Consider the following 25,183-nt stretch of genomic DNA (forward strand, 5'->3'; position numbering starts at 1 on the left):
AGTTTCTCCAGGGTGGGAAAGTTTTCCTTCTGCCGAGCCAAGAACCTATGAAGTGACAGGATTGGTCTCGGCCCCTTACCAACAGACAAGTTCTAAATCTTGATCATTTACAACCAAACAAGTTCTCAATCGCTGAATCCCTAGGATCTGAGTGCCCACGTTGTCCAGCAGCCCACCCAAAACCCACACTGGCGCAGGGCATCCTGTGACAAGTTTTTATTGTATCTCAAGGCACACATAACACCTTCCGTGCCCTGGGCAGGGCGGGTAAGGGCTCGTGGGGTGTCTGCTAAATGGCAAACTTTAAACCTGGTTTCCAACCCAGCTTTCTCCTAGGCAACCATGCATGAAGTTATCAAAAAGGGACACAGATCAGCCACTTCCCCCCTGTGCTATTTCAATCTTTGGCATCCTATTGTCATTCACCCCGGGTCAGCCTGGAGGAAAATGTAAATAGCGAACTTAGTGTACTCTGATCATTCCCTACTTGGCCTGAGAACACTACTCCGTCCTCACAGGCTCAGCCCGCCTCACAGACAGGACCTCACCGGTCACCTGGGCCCTGGCAGGAAGCCCCTTGACTCCCGCCCAAGCTAGCAGGTGGCACCCTGGTCCCAGTGAATCACGGGAGGATGGAATGGAGGCCAGGGAAGGTTTCCAGCTGAGGGAGCACCTGAATTGGGACATCATTTTGATTCTAGTAGGATCTTTCAGAAAGATTCTCAGTTGGGTTGGCAGGGTCCAGACCCCAGGCCTCGCGGGCTCAGGAATGTGCACCCAGAGGTCTCTCAGTCATGGACTGAGGTGAAAACCGCACGAGGAGAATAGTGACCGAGCGGAAACGTCCTTGCCAGTAGACACATTTTCTTTCATGCAGGGTGGTCCTGGATACCTTCTGGTAGCAAGGTACTATGGAGCCAATCGAAAGGCTGCTTGGTGAGTACAAAATTAGAACAGGAGAGAGTGGGAGTCTCAAGGCCAAAATCCCAAGGACGTGGCAAGGCCCGGGGAGACCACACCGGCCTTGACCTCAGGACTGGCCAGAGCCCTCATGTGGGCTGGGGCCTGTGAGTGCTGAGGACTTCCCTACCTACTGGTTTTCTGTGGCTGCCCTTCTCCCTGCCCTGTCCCCTTCTGAGGACCTCTCCAGGTGTTTGTTTGCACTCTGGTCACAGCTGTCCACTTGTATCTGGAGGGCTGAACCTCCTCCTAGAATGGGGTCAAACCGACCCTCAGAGTTCTGGAGAAACCCCCAGGTGGCAGCCAACAGACAGCTGCTCCATATTTAGACAACTCCAAATTCTCAGAGATGTTCCTAGGTTATCAGCAGAACCTTCAGCGTCCCGTCCTTAAGGGCGGCTCTGCCAGCAAGCGCGGTGGTGGTGCTCAGCCATACCGAAGCTCATCAGCAACTTCAAGCCCAGTGAGACTGCAGATGACTGTAGCCTCCTGCCTTCCACGGAAAGACCCCTAAAAAGGCCACTTGCTGGCATGCTCTCTCGGTCTCATGCACTCGAATGGTGGTCACAGTGGCAAAAACAACGTGAAGCATTCTTTGTCTTTAAACTAGAATTTATTGGTATACAAAACTCCATTTCATAGATAAAGTGGCACATCTTTGCAGCTTCTATTGCACCAAGTATGGAAGATTAAAAACACACACAAAAAAGAAACATTTGGTTTTGAAAACACTGCAAGTAGCCAAGTACAGTACTTTGGTAAATAAAAAATAAAATGGTTCAGATGAACACAATCTGTGAAAAGAAACCACCGAGAGGAAATGAACTATGGACACCAGACAATGGTCACATTTCTCCCCGTTGAGCTCCAGAGATAAGGCAAGACTTGCTAAGTCTATGGATCGTGACCCCATGGAGGTCTTAAATATCTCCAGACTGAAGCTAGAACAAGTATAGTGCAATTAGAAAAAAGAAGGTTCCTGAGCCTGCGAAGGCCTGTGCTCCCCAAAGACACACCTGCCCTCCTCCCCAAGGGGTTCACGCCCACCAGCACATCTGTGTCAGCGAGAACAGGCAGGGCTCAAGTCTAACTCCCGGCTCCTTCCTTCCTTCTCACTGAGCTCGGTGTCTCTGGAGCTTGCTGGAAGGGTGGCCAGGGAGGCCGAGGGCCCTTCCCGCCATGGAAAATGAACAATGAGGGTGGGAAGACGTGGGCACCCCCACACCAGTTCTTCAAGTTTTGGTCCAGGGACCTGCCGGGGGCCCCAAACCACAGGCTGTGGTTTCTGACTGAGCTCTAGTGATTGTCCCCGACGGCTGGCACGGTGACCTGCTGGCTGCTGACATGCACAGAGGCAGGGGCAGCCCTCAGATGCTTGGGGATTGTCGCCCACCTGACGACCGGCGCAGGAAGCGGCAGCCGTTCTGGAGCACGGGGCTGCCCTGCTGGAAACAGAGCCACCGCACAGAAGTTCGAGCTCTACAGAAACATTCGTCATGACCGCAGCCCCTTCTCCAGTAACTTCGCAACAATGCTAACCATTTTAACCGAGCTACAAAGCACCTCTAGGAGAGAGAGAGATCAGTAAGCTTAGAAGACATGGCTAAGAGCCTGAGGTCACCGGGAGCATCACCTGGGGCCCGAGCAGGGCGAGGCCGCCTGCAGGCCCAGCTTCCCCCCCGGGGACCGGGCCGCGGGGTGCAGGCAGGCCCCATGCCATGCAAGCACTTTGGGACTGGGGGGTCACCATCTCCACGTCACACCAGTTACCCATTCCCCCTCTAATACGTGACGGCAGAAGATTTCCCTAAACATGCCATCTAGAAGATCTTCGCTTCAACGTCAGTGGAAAAACACAATCTGCTTTAGAGTCAGGAAAACACATCTTGTAAAAAAGTGCCATTACTAAATCACCTCAGAACAACTGTCGGAAGGCCCCAGAGTTTTAGCAACGCCTGTTCTGAAAGCAGAGGTGAACGAATGGTGAAGAGTGAAAATGACCAAACGGAAAAACAGCAGCAGACTCTGAATCTAGACGTTTGCTACAGACAGACAGAGCCTTGAGGTAAAAAGGTAAAAAGGTGAAGAGCCACGTGTCTGCCTGAAATGGGAGTCAGAGAGGGCCCCAGATGTGACCCACGGAGACCAAGTGCTCCATTTTCATCCCTTTACTCAGGGAGACCGTCAGTCAGTGTGGACTAGAAATCCCAGTTTCCAGTAACCGACTGCACATTCGAGCTGACCATTTCACAGAGGTAAACTGACGGCATTCTATGTTGACCCAGTAAAACCCAGGCAGTCTAAAGTTTCTCAGAATGAGAGAAATTGCACATTGACGACAGGGACTCACCACGAGGACAGTTCAGTGCCGAAGTCCATCGGATGCCTACCTACCTAACACGTGAGCAGCTCTCCCCGACGTCACACGGCCCTCCTCCCCCAGGGCTGCGTCATTTCACATTGTAAACCCCAGGGAGATGAGGCAGGGCGCTACCGATGACCTCCTCGAAGGTTCCTGTGACGCCCACTCAAGCCACCCCACAAGGGAGACCCCACTTCGCAAGCCCTGGGGATCAAGATGGGTTTGGAAGTGTTTTCAGAGCTTATAAAAGAAACTACAGACAGCAACCTCAGCTGATATTCAAGATCTTTCTTTCTGCCACCATCCCTCAACCAGGCTCTGCTCCAAAAAGCATATGTGCACACCACTGAAAAATTAAATATACATATGCATTCTATCTCCCTAATATCTCCTGATGGCAACTATGTTATTTAGAAGGTGTGGTTCTAGGTTGTTTCAATACAGCTACCTCTCTAGTACAAAGCGGTGGCCACTAAAATTTTATTTATTTTGACCTTTAAAAAAACTTGTTTTAAAATCCATAAAACCTTATATACAGTTCATAAGACTAATAAGCAGCTACAGACCACTGCCCCACCCCCTTTCTCCTGACCTCACTACAAGCTACCGAGACAATCCCACATGACATAAACCTCTAACGGCCAAGACACAGCACAGAGGCCAAGCAAGACGCACCTCCCAACATGGAATGCACGTGAGTCACTGTACTGGGGACAAGAGTCACTGACAACAGTCATCCCAGGGCCAAACTCACTGGACCTCCATGCTGGCTGCCAATAAAGTAATTTTCAAATGCCCACAAGGCAACCAAGTATATGGATCCCATCTACCTCATACTTCAGTGAGACTGAGGCAGTGAAGTCTAAAGTCACACGCTTAGCAAGAAGAGATCACTAAAGTTGGGTACATCTACCCCATTCCTAATAATTAATGTATTAAATGCAGACCAATTTTAACTGGAAAACTATGAAATGGTAATATGAGAAAATTACTGACGCTGGATTACTTTTTAAAACCACTGTTATTTTACCCCAGAAATGCTGAAGTCTACTATCAGAATTTGGTAATTTGTTAGTAAGTGTGCCCAATATTTTTTAGCAGCTTCTAGTTAAAACTTCTAAAACCCCAACAGGGCCCAAGGCCACCTTCATTAACCAGGTAAATAAAGCAATTCTATTGCTCCTGACAAGGGGTATCCCTTATGCTATTTCAGACTCCTAATTCTGCTGAGTTTCTGATACACAATCTTGACCTTCTTGAGAGGATCTGGTCTCTGGCCCTCTCGCCCTACCAGACAGACAAGAGTGTTCACTCAGAAAAGATCAGCCACAGTCAGGAAAGTGTCCAGAGTCAAAAGCCAAGAGAATGATTGATCCTTAAGCACTGGATCTCACTCCCTTGGAAACTAAGGCAACAGAGACCCTGCACCTGTAGGGACTGAGTACTAGAGCCTCAGACTCAGGACTCCACAATGTGCAAAGAAAACATGCTCTGCACTTTCCCAATCTGCTACTATTACAAAGCACCGCACCAGGAAGAAGCCTAAACCACAATAGCCTGAGAGCAGTTCCAAGAAACTACAGATGCTTCAACTATAAAAAGTCACTGAAGTCAACGAACAAAAAATTAGAACACATCATTAAAACTGGAGAAAACAAATCGTCTGCTGATAAAAGGAATTCAATGAATCCAGGGCCGGCCCAGACAATGGTACATCCATTCAGTCAAAACATTTTTATGGTTTTCCTTTCTCCTTGGAACGGTTATAATTTTGAAGTCTGAGGTGGAGAAGTAACTAATTTACCTTTTCATTCAGAATTTATTTGTCCAAATCCTGGGTCCCCAGAAGGCCAAGGCTGTCCACGACTGTCCACTTCATACATGGTTCCAGGCTGAAAGTTCACACCCACCTACCAGTCTTAAGAATGACCTCTCTCCACCTCCCAAATCCATGTCAGAACTGTGGAGTCATTCCATGGCTTTTGGCCCTGTTGGTCTAACCTAAGTCACTGACAAGTGCTAGAGTGTGGAAGAATTTTTCCAACATCAAGATCCCAGAAAGGGCTGGAACAGAAAGAAAGAAATGCAGCATTTTATGGGATTCCATTTTCACGACACTAAGAAAACTGAGCAACAGGTCAAACTACTTCTCTGAAGGCATCTTAGTCTAGAACAGCAAGGAAGAAAATACAGTTAATTACTTAAAATGTGAACCTGAAAAGCCTTATTCTTCCAGACCCTTCCAGGCCCCTACAAAATCAAGTAACTCTTTTAGACTCTCCCTAGACAAAGACTCAGGAATCTCTTCATTTCTCCCTGTATAACTATGGGTTCTGCTCTCCACACGATCAGAAGCCCAGAATTGCAACATAAGCGGTAACATGCCACCTTCTCCGTGTTAAGAAACAAGTACCAAAACCTCAACAACACTACCACTTTTCCAGCAAAGTCCAGGCATAATTAACAGTCAGGTGTATTATATGACTTGAGCTCAAGCAAACTCTCAGCACCTGCATCCCATCTGAAATAGCATCAGAATCAGGAAGGAGAAAAACGTAGCTGTTGAATTTCCACCCTGACAATAGGCCACAACCCTCATATGCTATTACTTTGGGAAAAATACTTCCTGAATTGATTTCTGATTAACTTGGATTAGTAGAAAATTAAATCTAAACATGTTCCTGAGTTGAAGACTGTTTATAAACTATCCTGTATGTGAATATCTGCTTGAAAATGAAAGAGAAACAAAGGAAACTTGTCATTCTGAATTTCTAGCAACTAATCTAAACTACTTCATGAACAATTATGGTAAAACTCACCCCAAATGTTCAGGAAAAATCCCAGGGTCACTGAACTCTGATTTTTCAAGGCGAATAAAACCACACTTAAAAGGTTTTGCCTGAACTAACTATCCAACCCTAGAACTCGATATTTTAATTACAGAACATGAATGGCTTCACTGAACTTTCATAAAATAAAACACATCACTAACAAAAGTTTGAGCAAAACAGAGGCAACTTGAAGGAGACGAACTCAGTGTGTGAGCTTGTGTGTGAGTTTTGTGGGTTGCGTGTCATTTTGTGAGAGGATAGCCTCGCTGGAGAGCCTGCTACACAGCACTCCATTTTCCATTCGCTTCTCGCAGCTCCCAGAAGGCCAGAGAGTCAGATGTTGAGAGTGGCAAAGGTCTTCACCAAGGTGACCTGCGCGTTCGCATCTGCTTCACCTCGGTTGCTGTCCCTATGGCCACTCCTGCTCTCCAGGGCTTTGTGACGGTGCCTCTCCTCCTGTCGCTTCTTCTTCTCCAGTCGCTGCTGCTCCCGCCTCTGTTTGTTGGTGACCTGAAAGAGAAGGCCGCTGGGTGAGTTGCCCGCGCGGCAGACTCAGGCCGCCTGCCGAAGGGGGACTCGGGGCCAACGGATCCGGGGGCACAGACTGCTTCTCAGCAAGAACAGAGAAAACCCACCTAACAGACCAGAAGTGATGTCTTTCCCATCACAGCTCAAATTTACATTTAAATTTCTATCCCCTCTGCTGAGCTAGCAAACGAAATCAATTCCACTCTCCTCATAATCCAATACACAATGACCCAAGAAACATTAACCCCAGTCCTGCAAGAGATAACGCTCAAACATGCCATAGGACACCTGTCTCTACATAATTTAATGCCCCAGGTAATCCTAACAAAATCCGCAGAAGCTTACTGCATCTTTACCTTGGCCTGTGGCTTTTTACATTATGCTGCATTTGGGGCTCAGAACTGCTTGGTGCACGTCTTTAAAATGAATTCCAAATTCAGTAAAAAGAATGGTGTCATATACTACTTGCAGGAGTCAGAGGCAGGGAGGGAGACAGACAACCCCTCCGGGAAGCATTTGACAATTTACGAAAAAGCCTTAAAAAGATTCAAATATCCATACCCTTTACTGTGACTCTAGCCACACACACACATAAAAAAAATAATAATAATAATAATAATGCAAAACACAAAGATTTACACACAAAGTTTTTCAACGAAGATGATGGCATTTATGGGGATTTTATAACACGGATTAACATGGAAACACCCAGGGGCGCCTGGATGGCTCAGTCGTTAAGCGTCTGCCTTCGGCTCAGGTCGTGATCCCAGGGTCCTGGGATCGAGTCCCACATCGGGCTCCCTGCTCGGCGGGAAGCCTGCTTCTCCCTCTCCCACTCCCCCTGCTCGTGTTCCCTCTCTCCCTGTCTCTCTCTCTCTCTGTCAAATAAATAAATAAATAAATATTTAAAAAAATAACAACAACATGGAAACACCTGGATACACAGTAACACGGCAGGAAAGGGAGGCGGCCTGTGTGGACACTGACACATAGAAAACTGGACAAGCAAGGTTCTCAGTCTACTTCTTGATATCCCCTTACGCACTCTCTGTATTTTCTACAATAACTACTTTAAAAACATCAGAAAACAATGACGCTCTAAAATGAGCTCCAAGTTCCCACCCCTGCCACTGAAGCACAGCCGCCCACCACTTGCCCTTGCGAGCCCATCTTTCGTACCTTTGGGAGCTGGTTTTTATTTGCTTTATTTTCTTCACTAGGGCTGACCCGCTCTTTATTGTTTTCAGTTCTGCCTTCGTGTAAGCCCTGATTTCCAAAGAGTCTGGTGCCACTGCCGTCCTCCTCCCATACAGGGCCACACTGCTTCAGACTTCGGCCGCTGGACTCAAGGTTCTCCTCTGCATCTTCCAAAGAAAGGATTTTATTAAAATTGAGAACCTAAGACAGTTATGCAACCTAACAATGCATAACTCCAAAATCACCTGTCATACGGAGAGCAAGTTTCCTTGAAGCAAAATTCTAGTATCAAGTCAATACAGTGGGGCACACAAGGGAGGAAATAACTGGTAATACCTGGAAAATAAATTTAAAAATAACCTGCTGATCAGCCTAATCATTGGCTTCCCACCTGCAGAGTGTTTTACTAAGCCACTTTTTAACACGTATTTTTAGGAGGAAATCTTTCATTTGCACCCAAAACCCAGAAAGGAAACAGGCCCCAAACCTGAACTGCCCAATACAGCAGCCACGGGCCACACGTAGCCATTTAAATTAAAAGTAACTAAAATTAAATAAAAGTTAAACTTCAGTTCCTTACTCTCACTTAGGCACGCGCGTCAAGTACACACTATACTGGATGGCACGGACCCTGGACGGTGCTGTTTCAACGTCACAAAGACCAAGTTACTCACAGCTTTCTGAGAAAGTACAGCAAATAGATAAAGAAGATAAGAAAATACCCAAACACATGGAAAACTGGAATGCTGGAAACGGTATCTGGCACATATCTGTCAATATGTATTGAAATCATTTTAAATAAAAGTAACTTGTGAAAACAGTAAGACTCTATATCTTGTTTTCCATCTTCGGAGTCACAGAATTAAACCCAGGTCAAGTAAAAAATATTCTAATTTATCACCAGTTGATGGATGCTAGCCATCTACGTATATCCATTAGAAAACTCAGTTATTTCTCTCTCTATTCTACTTCAGTTAACATTTTGGTTTTATAAGGGATTCTTCTTTCGAAAAGAATAAAGTCTTCCCTGACACTCTCCATCCCTCCAAGACCAGCTTAGGTTGGCCTTTCCCTGTGTCCCCCCAGTGCCTTGTACTCCCCGACACTAGCACATATAATTATACCAGTTTCCTCATCTGTCTCCCCTCTGCCCCCCTCGACTCCAGATTATCTTTCTCCCCAAGGCAGGGCTAGGGCCTTGTAAAACATGCCCGCATGCAGAAAGTGATAGATGACAGTATAATCACTACCTGTGCCTTGATGAAAAATAAACATTTGGAAAATCACCAATACAACCATTCTGAAAGCATATAAATATCAATCATGGACTTACTATTTCTTTTCCCCTGGTTCATCTGAAGCATGGCAATTATTGCAGATTCAATATTATAATTTTCAGCTTCCAGGTTCTGGACTATCAAATTAAAATCCTATCCAAGAAACAAAGGAACACTTCAAGACTGGGTATACTCTTCTACCTACCTCTATGTCAACAACCTGATACACAAGAAGCGGTAATGGTGAGAGTTAGGGCATGGTTTCAAGATCTTTTCCATTTAGAAAATGTCTTAATTTTCACTAAGGCTGGTTACCTGAAATAACCACTTAATATAAATGAATTCCTTTATACAACTGCACTTTTACTAGTGTAAATGCTAGTCAGAAAAACAAAAACAAAAAACCCACATGCTTCCTTAGGATTTTGAGCAGTACTGGGTAGTCTAGCAAACAAGAGAAAAATGAATAAATAACTCTCATTAGGTCTTCTCACTCAATCTAATGAACCACAAACATCACGAACCTTGTTTGGCCCATCAGGTGTGGGCATCCTAGACTGGGCCTACGAAACTGGCAGGTAAACTCGGCCCTGCAATGCTTGCTCATGCACCGTTATTACCACAGGACAGAAATACTCACTGAACATCCAGTTGCATTGCCAACTTTCTGGACAGCATCTTCTACTTCATCTCTCAGGTCATCCTCAAAGTCAACGCTCTTCGTCTTGATCTTTTCCCTTTTATTTGATGCATCTTGATGAAGCATCTGAAACTAAAGGAAATATAAAGAGTAATAATCATGGAACACACAAATTAGGTTCAGAATCTTCAACACAGGAAGACATTCTAATCTCAAAATCATTCATATATATATGGGGGAAAGATTCCAGAAGCAATCTTAAGGGAACAGCACTGACTAGGCTAAATTTCATCAAAGACACGGAGATTCCAGAACCACAACAGAAGTCCTAAAAAGAAAGGCCCAAGATATAGGATGAACTGTTCAGTAAGAATGGCATGAGAGCTCCTGCATAGTTCCCAGATGCCAACATTCTGGCAATGAACGCTTCTGTCTTGGACAGCACATATTTGTCTCAGTTGATTTCTGGAGCTGGGAGCATCGTCACAGAAGCCTCCCTGATGAGCTTCCGCAGCAGGACAAGTTGTCTTGAAGAAACATTCATATATATATCCCTTATCTGGGTCCCTAGGCCCTGTCTGATCATCAGCAAGCTTTGGTGTGCTGAAGTTCCCGTCCCAGCTGGACAGTCACAGATGAGCGTGACTCATCTAACCTCATCTGACCTCACCTAACCACGTGCATACCACCACATGCAAGGAAACCTGGCAATCCAAATCCTAAAAACACAAAGAGCAGTTCACTTGGTATCCACGAGGACTTTCAGACCTAAACTTTTTTCAGAATAGCTAAAATCATCCCTTTATGGCTGCTCAATCACCTTCTCTCTTCACTTCCTACTAACACAGGGAGATGGGAAATAGGCAAGGACAAATTCCTACTTGATTGCATGTAAAAGCATAAGTGGAATCCAGCAGTGTGCAGTCCATTCCTTACAATACAAAGGGATCTATTATAAAATTATACCCGAACAACTTGGCAACGTGTATCAAGTCTTTAAAATGTATCCAAAGGAAATAAATATCAAATAATGTCAACTATGGAAAGGATTTATGTAAAAGTGCTCACAACACTACTAATAGTGGTGAGTAACTGGAAACCTGAAGGTTTCACAGTGTATGTATGGTTGAATAACCATGGTAAATCCATACAATGATGCTTCATTTCCATTAAAGGAGCTCAATAAACATGTTCACTACCATTATTACTTAACAATGTTTTGGAGGTAATGGCCAACGCAATTAGCCCTCCCCCCCCAAAAAAATAGAAGTATGAAATTGAAAAGGAAGAAGAAAGATTACCACTATTTGCAGATGATATAATTCTATACCTGGAAAAAAAAAAAAAAAAACGAGAGAACCAAAAAACTACCACAGACAAAAAGAATTCTAGCAAATCGTATACTTACAAGAATCTAGTACCCAAAATATATAAAGACCTCTTATAATTCAACAAGAAAAGCATAAATACCACAGTTAAAACATGGGCAAAGGACTTGAGCAGACATTTCTCCAAAGACATACAAATGGCCAACAAACACATGAAAAGATGCTCAACATCATTAATCACTACAGAAATGAAAATCAAAACCATGAGATAGCATTTCATACCTAGTAAGATGGCCATAATTTAAAAGAGAAAGAAGGAAAGATAACAAGTGTTGGTAAGAGTGTGGAGAAAGTGAACCCTGAATGCACTGCTGAGAGCGTGGCCAGAGGGCGCAGCTGCTGTGGAAAGAGTGTGGCCGTTCCTCAGGAAGCAGGACCAAGCAATTCTACTCCTGGGTATGTATCTGAAAGACTGAAGACAGGGACTCAAATACTATACACAAATATTCACAGCAGCACTATTCACAAGGCTGTAAAGTGGAAATAACCCAAAAGCCTATCAACAGAGGAAGGGGTAAGTGAATGGGCTCTAACCACACGATGGAATATTATTCAGTCTTAGGTGTGACGTATGGACACCTGCCACAACACGGACAAACCTTGAAAACATGATGCTAAGTGACAAAAGCCGGTCACAAAAGCCCACATACAGTATGACCCCACTTACATAAAAAGTCCAGAACCAGTAAATCCACACAGACATAAAGCAGATTGGTGGTGGCCGAGGGAGAAAAGGAATGGGGAATGACTACTCCATGGGCACGTGGTTTCCTTTTGGGGTGAGGCAAATGTTTTGGAACTGGATGGAGGAAGGAGCTGCACAGCTTTGTGGGTGTATCAGTGGCACTAAATTGTACATTTCAAAATGGTTAATTTGGGGGCGCCTGGGTGGCTCAGCTGGTTAAGGGTCCAACTCTTGATCTCAGCTCAGGTCTTGATCTCAGGATCCTGAGTTCAAGCCCTGCATTGGGCTCCATGCTGGGTATGGAGCCCTACTTAGCCTACTTAAAAAAAAAAAAAAAAAAAAAAAAACTTTAAAATGGTTAATTTTATGTTACATGAATTTTACCTGAACTTTAAAAAAAGACAAAATTCTGCAGGATAGCTAGGTGTGCACATAATTAACATTGTGTTAACAAGTCTCATATATACAAATGACAACCAGCTAGGAAATATAAAGAAAAGAAATATCCTTTCCTTACAATAGAAACAAAAACACAAAACACCTAAGAATAAACTCTGCAAAAAATGGGCAAGATCTACATGCAGGAAATGCTCCTGAGGATCACCAAAAAAGTCAATTAAACAGAAAAGAAAAAAAAAAAGCTTATCAGATTCTTGGCCAGAAAGACTCAATGCCATAAAGATATCACTTTTTCCTGAAGTTAATCTATTCATTTAATGAGATCCGATAAAAAGAAAATCAAGAGGACTTCTTTTTAACTTGACAACCTTATTCTAATATTCATACATAAAACAAAAAAATCAAGAATATGCAGGAAATTATAAAGAAAGAAAAGTAATAAGTGAAAATTCTACCAGATTTTAAAATATACTCTTAATCAAAACAACGAACACATTAACGCATGAACAGAGAAACCAGTGAAATAGAACCAACATCTAGAAATAGACCCAAATACATACAGGAATTTTATATGCCAAACAAGTGGCATTTTAAACCAGTGGAGAAGAGATACATAATAAATAAATGGTTTGGGTACAACTAGGTAACCACAAGGAAGAATATAAAGTTGGATCCATACTCTCACACATTTATAGGAATATAAATTCCAAAGAGAGACAAGATTTAATTTTCTTTGAAAAAATGAAACCACAAAAGTGCTAAAATAAAGTATGGGAGAATTCTTTTTAACCTCAGATATGAAAGACCTTCCTAATTATGACCCAAAGCCCAGAAGACATGTAAAAAAACTTGATAAACTTAACCTCATAAAAATCTAAAACTCCACCACAGCAAAGACTGTTGGGGAAAGAATAAAGACAAATGGACAGACTGTGAAAAAAAAACTGCCAGATCCCACCACCAACAGGGGCTAATTTCCCTAATATGTAAAGGGTCCCGAAAAATCACATAAAAAAAAAAAAAAAAAAAAAAAAAAAGGGGGGCAAAGAAAATGAATACAGCTCACAAAAAAAGGAAATACAAGTAGGTCGTAAACCCAGGAAAAGATGCATAAACTCACTACTAAGAGAACCACAAATTAAAACTGTTAAGAAAACAATTTTTCCCACGGCACTGACAAAGGTTGGAGAATGTGGGCGCCACGCCGAGCCAGCAACGACGCAGGAAGACACACGTGCCTAGAGCAGGAGTGCAAACCAGTGAAGCCTCAGAGACAGCAGTTTGGCAATACCTGTCACGATTGTAAACACACACGTCCTTTGATGCAGGAAGGACTTTCTAGGAATCTATCCCACAGATGCACTCACACAAGTGTGAGATGTATATATAAGGCACCACATGTTGTTTCTAAGAGCAAAAGCATGAAAAGCGCCTCAAAGGCCAGCAGAGAGACTGGTCAAACACACTACAGTGCATCCACCAGGCAGAACACTACGTGGCCTTATGGACCGCTATGAGTGAGACTCCAAGCTGCGAACAACATGAAAAGCACAGTACGAAACAGTGTGCGCAGGATGCTACACCGGGGGCAGAGTGGGTAAATACAGCAAAAGCGGAATACACACAGCACGCACGCGCGCGCGCACACACACACACACACACACACACACACACACACACACACGCTCGATGTGGGAAATACCTCAAGGAGATTTTATGACACACCGATAATACTGGTTGCATTCAGGCAGGGGAACAGGTTGGAAGAGCAATTTCACTTTATTTTTTAAAATTACAAAGAAAGCTTGTAATAAAGTGAGAACAGGCTCATTAAATAATGTTAACTGAACAAAGCGGGAAACACTGCTAGATAAGCACCAAAACAGTAACAAAAATTGCATCCGTGTGGTTGACTTTGTACACTTTTTATTTTCTTCCCTTTTTCTATACTTTCCAAACTTCAGATAAGAAGCACGGATTAATTTTAAAACACAGAAATAATTTCAGAATTTTATATAAATTCTATTCATGTAATCACAGTCATCAGCTATTAGGAAGAGCAAAAGAATGACAAGCAATTTTATCTATTGCTCTCACTGAGGCTAAAAAAAAAAAAAACTAAAAATCAAGCCCACAGATTCTTTTTTTTTTTTTTTTTACGATTTTATTTATTTGACAGAGAGAGACACAGCGAGAGAGGGAACACAAGCAGGGGGAGTGGGAGAGGGAGAAGCAGACTTCCCGCGGAGCAGGGAGCCCGACGCGGGGCTCGATCCCAGGACCCTGGGACCATGACCTGAGCCGGAGGCAGACGCTCAACGACTGAGCCACCCAGGCGTCCCAAGCCCACAGATTCTTAAAGACAACTTTCCATAAAAACATCACCGGTTTTGGGAGTGCCTGCATGGCTCAGTCGGTTGAGTGTCGGACTCTTGGTTTCAGCTCAGGTCGTGATCTCAGGGTCAAAGGATCGAGCCCCAGGTCAGGCTCCACACTCAGCGCAGAGTCTGCTTTAGATTCTCTCTCCCTCTCCCTCTGCCCCTCCCCAACACTCACGCTCTCACTCTCTCTCTCTCTCTCAAATACATAAATAAAATCTTTTTCTTAAAAAAAAAAAAATCACTGGTTTTTAGCTCCAGGGCATACATACAGCTCTTGACCCAGTCCCTCCAGGACTGAGAACAAAGAAGAAACAGGGGCCTCACTCACATCCGTCTGGAGGTGTGCGGGGGCTTCTGAGTTGTCATTGAGCCTCCGAACGCTGTCATAGTGCTCTCCACACCGATATGCGATGTGTAACTCCCTCACACTGCTCTTCTCCGTGCCACGAATCTGCAGCAAAAGAAGGGGAGACAGATGCCAGAGAGGATCTGGGTGGTGTCAACTGCGGGAAGGGGATGCCCCCTGGCTTGTCCAGGAAGCCCAGTCAGCAGACACAAATTTGGGACGGGCCTGGATGTGCCAGAGGGCTGGGCCAGAAGAATAGGTATCTGACAAGTATCTGCTGCAATGAGAGATTTGGTGCTACACACCTGGACTCTGGGCCCTGTGTTTTTAGCCTCTGATTTAATTTGTGGGAAAAAAATAAAGGAAAAGGAAAGACTTTCTCTAAAAAAAATGCTTAGGCAACTTCTGAATTCTCTTTCTCCCACCCATGTTACGTAGGCTTCAATATGCTTAACATGTAACTATATGGAAATCTATTCACATGAAAAAACATAGTCAAAAGCTGGAGCAGATTTACGAGGAAGTTAAAGCAGCTTACGTTTCAGAGGCATCTGCACCCCTCAGCCCCTCCATGCACAGGCCCTTTCCGGGGTGGAAGGCCCAGGGGCAGAGACAGATTTGTTCAGCTTGAAGCTCAAACAACCTGGGGCCCTCTTTGAGAAAAAGAATACAAAATTACAATATTAAATTGCTAGAACCCCTCCCAAGACCTTGAAAGGGGACTATAAAAATGAGGGACCGGACATTCATGCTTTATTAGCTTCACAGTAAATCCACCCATCGTTAAAAATAGCATTTTCCATCAACCGCATACTAAGGAACATTAACAAGAACAAACTCAAAAATAGCCCAGTTATACCAATTTCAAAACAAAATGAGATACATTCAAGCAGTACTACCACGGTGCCCAATGCTGAAGGCACTGCTCCCAAGGCAGTCTATGCGAATGGTACCCACAGAGCACAGCCTGACAAGAATGGTGTTCCCTGGAGCCGTGCCATACAGAAGCCCTAAGGGCTGGCCTGGGTATGCCCCCAAGAAACCACCACCTCCACAGAAACTCCTCTAAGTAATTCTGAATCTGTCCCTGAAAAAGCCCAGCAACTATTTCTTTGTTAAAACTCCAAAACATCAGCACCTCCTTCTTGTTTTTACTGAAAGTCATAGGTAGTAAGATACTGCCATTAATTCAAACTGGTCTAAAACACAGCAAAACCCATGGAACAAGCAGGAACCACACAAGTCTAGAGGTCAGAACCATGGAAATTTCCTCCAGGTGGAGAACTTAGGTCTCAAAATACAGAGAGTCTGGTTTTGACCCATAATAGAGCAAATACCATTTATCTCCCAGGAAGAGTAGTAGAAAAGGAAACTAGTTGATTAGAATCTTTGAATGACATTATCCCTAAAGCATGTGCATATTTAAATAGTACTCTATACACATAATGAATAGGAAAAAATAACTGGAGTAGTCACCAAATTGTTAACTGTGATGTTCACGGGGAAAGAGATGACAGAGGACTTTCATTTTCTACCCTACGCATGTCTACACTGTTCACAGAAGCACATACTCCATTTGTAACCAGGAAAAAAAAAAATACAGGTTTCAGGATCTCCATGCTGTGAGTACAAGTCTACTCATTCATTATTCATGCAAGAGCTCTTACCCCAGACAGTAGCAACCAATGCAGTTTCAATTCTTAAATTTTATAAGATGTTTCAAAAGGGAGTGGGAAGATGGAGGAGATCCAGTGCATAGTTTCATTATATAGCAAATACATTTATTTTAAAAACATATATGTTCAGTGTTTAGCAATCCATAAAAAAAACACTACAGAAATGTATTTACAGGGGCGCCTGGGTGGCTCAGGCAGTTAAGCGACTGCCTTCAGCTCAGGTCAAGATCCTGGAGTCCCCGGATCGAGTCCGATATCGGGCTCCCTGCTCGGCGGGGAGTCTGCTTTTCCCTCTGACCCTCCCCCCCCTCATGCTCTCTCTCTCTCTCTTTCTCTCAAATAAATAAAATCTTAAAAAAAAAAATCTGCAAAAAAAAATCTAACTATGCAGAATTATCTTCCACAACTACCTAGATAATCAAAAAACTTTAAAAACAGTTATCAGGGCGCTTGGGTGGCACAGTCAGTTAAGCCCCCGACTCTTGATTTCAGCTCAGGTCATAATCTCAGGGTCGTGGAATCGAGCCTCTGCACTCAGTGCGGAGTCTGCTTGTCCCTCTCCCTCTGCTCCTCCCCTCCACACACACATTCATACTCTCTCTTTCTCTCTCAAATAAATAAATAAAATCTGTAAAAAAACAGTTATCAGTGGAGGAAAAGGCAGGCCGTAGTTACTAAGTTGGCACGGAGTATTTTCCTTCAAGAATAGGGTCATAATGCTATATATTCAAATGATCTTGATGACTTCTGCTAAACAGTAAAACTTTAATGACAACAAACTGGGACAACAGAAGCAGTAATCAGTATTCTTGGCCCTAAGACCATCCCTACAAAGAGAGAGTCTCAGAAAATATGAGCGCATTCCCTGGTGTCCGTCCACCTGACAAGAATGCCCCAAAACACAACACATACAGTCACTGTCCCCTCCTGTCCCTGCACCTTGCACCAACCCATGAGTATCTCATTTATTCTGTTGTAAGAGAATTTCGTTAAAGGATATTATGACAGACGCAGAAGACTATATACTTCCATTTATAGGACATTCTGAAAAGGGAAAACTGTAAGAGATAAATGATATTAGCGGTTACAAGAAGCGAGGGATGCGGAGACGGAGCTGTGACTGCAGAGGGGCATGAGGTGACTTTTTGGAGTCATGGAAATAGTCTGTATGTTGACGGTGGTGGTAGTGACATGACTGTGTTTGTCAAAACACACAGAAGTATACATTAGAGAAGGGTGAATTTTGCTCTATGTAAATTGTCTCTATAAACTTTATTTTTAATGAGCAAAGGCTAGAAATAAACAACTTACAAAGGAATATATATGTGCAGGTGGTATATTTAAAAAATGAGGAAAAAAGGTCATCGTTGCCTTTATGAAAATAATAATAGAGATGTAAGTGTGTGTACACATGCACATGGATGCATCTTCATGTGCGCAGATGTGCTTCAAAACACAGTGGTATGAAACCACTGTGATACGTCTCTTTCCAGCTTCAACTAACGGTATACGAATGCCGGGGATACACACTCACATGTTAACAGTAATAATCTCTGAGTGATGTGACTCTAGGTGATTTTTATTTGCTTTTACGGGCTTTTCTGAACTTTCAAATTTTTCTAGCATGTCTTAGCTAATTAAAAAAAAAACTTAGAAATGGGGAAGTGATGGGAGGAAGAGAGGACTAATAGAAATCCTATGCACAGCTTCAGGAGCTGAGTCACAACAGGAAAAGCAGCACTGTGAATGCAAGGACGAAGGGTAAGAGGGGTGGCAGCCTAGAGACTCCCCCCCCGGCCCCGACCTGTGGCTTTCCATACTCCAGAATGTTTGGTTTGATGGACTGTTCGGGGAAGATGAGGTTAATTTAGGATACCAAAGGTAAAGAAGGGCGAAAACAGGTGAATGGACAGGTACTTCATGAGAGGGGTTTGGGGACCATCCTGAACATGTGTCATAAAATCTTATTTGCCATAGAAAAAGCACTAAAACCATTCTGTGTGGCTGGGCAGAGCACAGAACAGAGCTTGACCATCCTAGGCCATGAAATACATTTTGCTGTTCAGAACACACTTTTTAGCAATGCTTACTAAGTGCATTTGGTTTTTGTCACCCTCCACGTAAAAAAAAAAAACAAAACATACACATGGGATAGGCACACCTCCAACCAGAATTTGTAGGCACTAATCCTCTAAATTCCCGCTTTACTATTTTCTACAGTGTTATCTAAAGTATTTCCATGTTAGGCTCTCTGCCCTCAAATAACCCAGTTATCTGACTGCTAAATAATATATATATTTTTTAGTTTTTATTTAAAGTCAAGTTAGTTAACAAACAGTGTAATATTAGATTCAGGTGTACAATGTAGTGATTGAACACTTCTGCAGGATACCCAGTAGTCATCACAAGTGCCCTCCTGCATCACCATCACCTTGCTAAACAATAAATAATACTGTTAACCTTCTAAAGCTCTCTTGACTTATACTTCAGACTCCCTATGTACATAGCACAGGGTTTAATTCCAAGCCACCAGCAGCTTCCCGTCTGTGGTTAGGCCTGCAGTCCAAGTGACCCTGTATGGTTCAAAATCACCATCTCCAGACACTCCCAATGCTAATTTATAAATAAGAGCTTAAGAGAAGTCCCTCAGTAGGTGACCTACCTGCCACAAAGGGGCATTAAGTTGATGAATCACCACATTCAATTGATGATTTCTTGCAAAGGCTACGATTGCATCATTACCAGCAAAGGTGCCAGGCTTTGCCAAACTGGCCACTGCACAGAAACAGGAGAGAAAGAAAAATGAACTCTTTAGAATGGAAAAATCCAAGGGCAAACATGCTTTGGTATTTGCTTAGTTCCAAATGATAAGAAACAGAAGGACATATCTGAGAAGTCCATTAGCTGTCAGAACTAGGAATTCAGTTGGTTGAACAGTATGTCGACTGCTACTCAGAAGAGTACCAATCATTCATAAAGGAGTCATTTTTTCCTTCATTAAATACTGACTGCTTCCTATGTGCCTAACTCTGTAAGAGACTGGACGATAACCAGAGTAACCTTCAGTTTGCATTAACGAGTGTTATTAGGTGTTAAGCACAGCTCTACTCACTTCTGTGTTATTACTTTTAATCCTCAAAACTCCCTGAAAGAGATATCATCATGCAACACCATCTTATAGATAAGGAACCCAAGGCACAGAGTAGTTTATAACTGTGCCCAAGGTCACAGAGCTAGTACACAGCAGAGCTGAGATTGCATCCCAGGCAGCCTGACTCCAAGATCCGGCTCTTGGCCACTCCATTACGCAGCCGGTCACAGTTTGAGTTCAAGGAGTCTACAACCAGTGGGGGGCAAACAACAAGAAAACAGGCACTACTGATGCATAAGTGCTTCAGGAAAGGGATGTACAATAAAGAACTTGGCCTTTGGTCCCTGGTTCCTGGGTAATAACCTCTAAACCCCTGAAATTTCCCAGGTGAAAGGATGATGAGCCCCTTGGCCACACTTGACAGTTTATGCTAATGAGGTGATGCATGATGGGCCTCTCTGGCCACGTGATGTTAGAAGACCTGGGGAATTGGGAGCTGGATACTGAGTGTAACCACTTAGGCAATCAATCAATAATATCTACATAATAAAGCCCCAATAATCCAAACACAGAAGTCCGTGAGCTCCCTGGCTGACAATATTCTGTGATTGTGTAACCTTCCCAGACTCTACCCCTTGGCTAATTTTGATCCATATCCTTTTCTTGTAATAAATTATAGCTGTGAGTATAACAACCTTCAGTGAGTTCTGAGTCCTAACAAATTATCGAAACTGAGAGTGGTTCTGGGAAACCCCCAATCTGCAGTTCGTATCAGAAGAGAGTCTTGTGGAAGACTGTGACCTCAAACCCTGTCATTTGGCTGACTCCAGATCGGGACCACAACTCAGTCTGGTAGTGGGAGGGGGAAGTAAGGTGTATCAAACAAGTTTCTCAGCTGAGACAACTGCACTGACTCCCAAAGGGTGAGCAGGAGACAGACAGAAGAAGAACGATGACATTCCAAGCAGAGGTGAGAGAGTGGATGAGCGTGCGCACTGCACAGTATGGCAGGAACTCGGGACAGCTGAGAGCCGGGGGGAGGGGACGGGAGAGAAGTAACAAGAGCTGAAGAGTTTAGACTTTATCCTCAGGTCCATGGGGAGCTGCCAACAGGTTTTAGATAGGGGAAAAAGGTTTTAGATGTGCATTTAAATCACCACTCTGGCTGCAACGTGAAAGACACACTCAAGGGGTCAGGAGGCGATCGAATCAGTCCAAAAAGTATCGAAGGAATCTAAGCAAATGGCCACCGAGACTTGATTTTATGAGGGAGGAGCAGTGAAAGAAAAAAGCATTAAGGTAGAAGTGACAAGACTTAAAAAAAGACTGGGCATGAGGAGAGAGGGGGAGAAGGCACTGAGCATATTCAGGTCTCTGTATAGTTGGAGAAGCCAGAGTCTAAAGGAAAGGAACAATCCTCAACAACACAGCCGTACACCAGGGTAACTAGGCCCTAAAGAGTTAAGTGAGCCATTTATTTATTCACTTAACAAATGTCTTCCGAGTGCCTACCACGTGCCAGACAGTGCCACCTTGGGGAACAACCCCAGTCCTTGCCCTCAAGAATCTCATGGTGTAAAAAGGCAGACAGGCATTAAAAACACATTAACTAGAAGAGTGATAAATGTAGTAAGTCTAGTCTTCCAGTGACCGTAAAAAGGCAGACAGGCATTAAAAACACATTAACTAGAAGAGTGATAAATGTAGTAAGTCTAGTCTTCCAGTGACCTGCAAATGGAATGTGGAGACTTCTCATGAGGTTTCCTTTCATTCCACTATGGCAGTCAGAGCCACCTCTCACACCTCTGATGCTCAATTTCTTACAGAGCACCAACCAACCTTCAGGCAAACACAGTGGCATTTCAAAAACACACCCTCCAGGGGCGCCTGGGTGGCTCAGTCGTTAAGCGTCTGCCTTCGGCTCAGGTCATGATCCCAGGTCCTGGGATCGAGCCCCACATCAGGCTCCCTGCTCGGCGGGAAGCCTGCTTCTCCCTTTCCCACTCCCACTGCTTCTGTTCCCTCTCTCACTGTGTCTCTGTCAAATAAATAAATAAAATCTCTAAAAAAAAAAAAAAAACACACACCCTCCTGTCGTACATCTACAGGGACCATCACGCTAGCGACTGCAGGCTTGAGTCCCTTGTCCTGCCACACCCCCAAATCGACCACGTGACCTCCACTGCAGCTATTCACAGCAGAATCTCCAGTCACAAACTGAAAACTCTCTTCATCCAAAATGATATTTTAATTGGACAAATGACACAATTCATTTTATATAGCGCTAAACTACAAAACTTGCCCCATAGACCCACACTTGTAAACAGCTGACCATCTAGTAACTTGGTATCTGCTAGACAAAAAGTGAGCCAGGGAGAGGAACCATCAGAACTCAGTGACTGGTGTCAACTACTCATGGGGGGAGGGATGGTTTGCTGCTGTGTCCCTTTGCTGCTGGTGCCTAATGAATGAGTCCTTTCCTGGTGGGAATGAGTCCTTTCCTAGTGAGGAATGAGAAAGGCTTTGGGGTCATGAATAGTCTCCTCCCAAAGGTCTTCCTCCTGCTGCCCCCTATCTTGATGGAGGGTGTAAGGATACAGCTCCCTAGCCATTCTCCAGAACCCTCAGAATCACCTCTGTCTCCTCCTCCCCTCCTCCCCTCCTCCAATGAGGCCTGTCAATTATAATACCAAATGGTGTCTTGGTCCCATTGCCCCCAGTAGCTGGCGGAGACTCTCTTATTGTTTCATCCGGCCAATGTGGAGAGCCTTCTAACTCATCCTCCACCTCAGTCTCTGTCCGTCCATTCTTGACATGGTTTCCAGAATTAGTTCTCTACAACCCAGAAAGATTCTGTCTTTCTTAATAAGGGTATTATGTGAGCCCTGTGATGAAAACGTTAGTTGCAAAATACAAATGGATCAACACCTCGTTTAGTAGATCCTTAAAAGTTCATTTACTTACTTACTTATTTATCTTTAGATTGTATTTATTTATGTGAGAGGGAGAGAGCGAGCACGAACAGGGGAAGAGACAGAGGGAGAAGCAGACACCCTGCTGAGCCGGGATTCCCCGATGCAGGGCAGGGCTCTATCTCATAACCCTGAGATCACAACCTGAGCTGAAGGCAGATACTTAACCGACTGAGCCATCCAGGTGCCCCGAACCTTAAAGTTTAAAAGCTCAAATGTACTAGGGCTCCTGGGTGGTTCGGTCAGTTAAGCGTCCAACTCCTGATTTCAGCTCAGGTCATGATCTCGGGGTCCTGGGATGGAGTCCTGTGTCAGGCTCTGCACTCAGCAGGGAATCTGCTTCTCCCTCTCCCTCTGCTCCTCAGGAAAAAAAGCTCATATGTACTTTCTTACTAGAGTTGAGCTAATTTAAATCACTAACTGACTTGCCTCAAAGAAAAGTGGTTGTGTTTGGGTTTCTGGTGAGGAATTAAAATGACTACTGCTTTTTCCGATTATAAAAGCAATACGTGATCATTTTGAAAATCAGAAAAATACACAGAAGATCATTTAAAATTGTCATAGTCCCATCATCCCCAGATGGCTGACATTTATTAAAAACTTATTTAATTGTATTATCTAATTTAATCTTTACCAAAAACCCTATATATTGGTGTTATTATATCTCCAAGTTGTTGAAAGTCTAAGTGGTTTCTGAAAAATAAGCAGAGCCAAGAATTACCAACCATAAAATGTTAGTACCTACCCACTTTTCCTAGTGTGTTTCTGTGTGTGTATACCTTTCAAAACGAAGATCAGTCTATATATATTTTTTATAGGCTCCTTCTACCCCCCCACTGAATAAGAAGTCATAAATAGCTTTTCAGGTTAATTAACATCATCATTTTTATTAAGGGTACAGACACCTAAACCTATTGATTCCCAACTGCCTAGCTTGCTGCCTATTACAGAGCAGACAAATATTTGTTGAATAAATGAATGAATGCCATAATTTATGTAATCAAACCCCTGACTGAGAGGGTGGGGAATGCTGATGGATTTAATTACCCAATGCATTACTCCTGGAGGATCCAGTGTCCCACGGTGAACCTACCATGTTTCTCAAAAGGAATGTCATCTTCTACAAAGGGTTCAAAATCTTCCCGCTGCTTTATCATGTAATCCACTGTCTCTTGTCGGTGCTTGAGATGATTTCGTGAGTGTCCCTCCAACTGATCACCAAGTGCTCTGAACAGGCAATTGCTATCAAAACAAAAATGTTGGTCAAGACCTTTTAAAAATGAACTTAGTTCATCTGAAACAATGATGCTTCGTGCTAGGTCACCCATGGAAATTGTTCCTGTTGAGATAAAGCCTCAACTCTGACAGTCCAGGATTCTTCCCAAACACTGTGGGGAGAGCACTAGGGCAGGCATTCAACCACATCACCTTCTTGAGAGGCAACAAACTGGGATCTCATTCCCCACTTAGCAGCTGGCTGACTCAGGAAAGACAATAAACTCCCCAGGCCTCAGCTGCTTCAATGGAGGTGGTGATACGGTAACCACCTGAAGACAGGGTCCAGACATTATAGGCCATTCCACACCTAAGGACTATGATTTCCAGAGCACCTTCCAAAGTAATAAATCGTATCTACTCCCTCTTTTCTGAAACCAGCTCCGCTACAGCTGCCCAGCTAACTAATCATTCATCTAACAAAGAGTACCCAAAAGATAGCAATTTGTCAAGCGCCTAATACAAGCAATTGAACTCTACATCCTGTTTGAGTCCTACAAACGTAGTGGAGAAGACCGTGAGCAGGAAAGCCCGTGTACAACACATAGTTGCGCTCTGCAATGACACTCTCCCTCCTTGGCTCCCCTCCTCCCACCCACGGAGCCGCAATGCCATTGTTATTCCTGCCAAATGGAAACTTTAAACACCATTTTTTGTTTCTCAAATTAAAATGCTATTAATAAACTTTAAGAGCTATCTTTCCTTGGAAACCCCTCAAAGGCTTCTAAAATTCCAAACTGTATGTATCACAAACACAAAGCCCAGACACATGGAAACTGAAAGAAGAAAAACACCATCCAGTATCCTTAAAACTAAGGCAATAAGCCATTCTGAAGCCCAACAGTTGCCCAGTTTCACACCAAACTCTTCACTCTCCCAAATGAAGAATAAACTCATTGCAAAATATAAACTCATCACTTCCAGAACTTCAGACCTAAATGTGCAGGAGAAAGAGGTTTTTTGTTTCCAACTCAGAAAAGTGAGTTTTCAACAGAAAGTTATGGAGAAGGCAGAAATCTCTTCAAACATATAAGGATGTATGCTTTTTTTTTTTGCAAAGGGGAAGGACAATTTAAAGAATGCAGATTCTATAAACTAGAAACCAAGAAACTATGCATCAGTTTGGGGCAAGATTCTAGAACCAACTGGAATACCACATTTCTATATACCACAAT

The 25,183-nt window shown here is 43.6% G+C and overlaps 1 protein-coding gene across 2 annotated transcripts in view; it reads right to left on the minus strand.

Moving 5' to 3' along the window:
- Positions 1 to 1,563: 1,563 nt before the first annotated feature.
- Positions 1,564 to 25,183, minus strand: part of OTUD3 (OTU deubiquitinase 3) — a 30,598-nt gene continuing 6,978 nt past the window's right edge. Inside the window, exons 2-8 of one of the 2 annotated variants that reach the window (XM_025856722.2) lie at positions 23,827 to 23,975; positions 19,333 to 19,445; positions 14,977 to 15,099; positions 9,796 to 9,927; positions 9,212 to 9,308; positions 7,861 to 8,045; positions 1,564 to 6,663 (exon numbers count right to left, since the gene is read on the minus strand). In XM_025856722.2, the coding sequence (XP_025712507.1) occupies positions 6,487 to 6,663; positions 7,861 to 8,045; positions 9,212 to 9,308; positions 9,796 to 9,927; positions 14,977 to 15,099; positions 19,333 to 19,445; positions 23,827 to 23,975 (976 nt within the window). In that variant the 3' untranslated portion in view covers positions 1,564 to 6,486. The remainder of the gene's footprint in view (positions 6,664 to 7,860; positions 8,046 to 9,211; positions 9,309 to 9,795; positions 9,928 to 14,976; positions 15,100 to 19,332; positions 19,446 to 23,826; positions 23,976 to 25,183) is intronic. The other variant, XM_025856723.2, reaches the window with a different exon arrangement.

The sequence above is a fragment of the Callorhinus ursinus genome, unplaced genomic scaffold (assembly GCF_003265705.2).
Source record: "Callorhinus ursinus isolate GAN/ISIS: 27379988/994484 unplaced genomic scaffold, GSC_fseal_2.0 scaffold18, whole genome shotgun sequence".
NCBI lineage: Eukaryota > Metazoa > Chordata > Mammalia > Carnivora > Otariidae > Callorhinus > Callorhinus ursinus.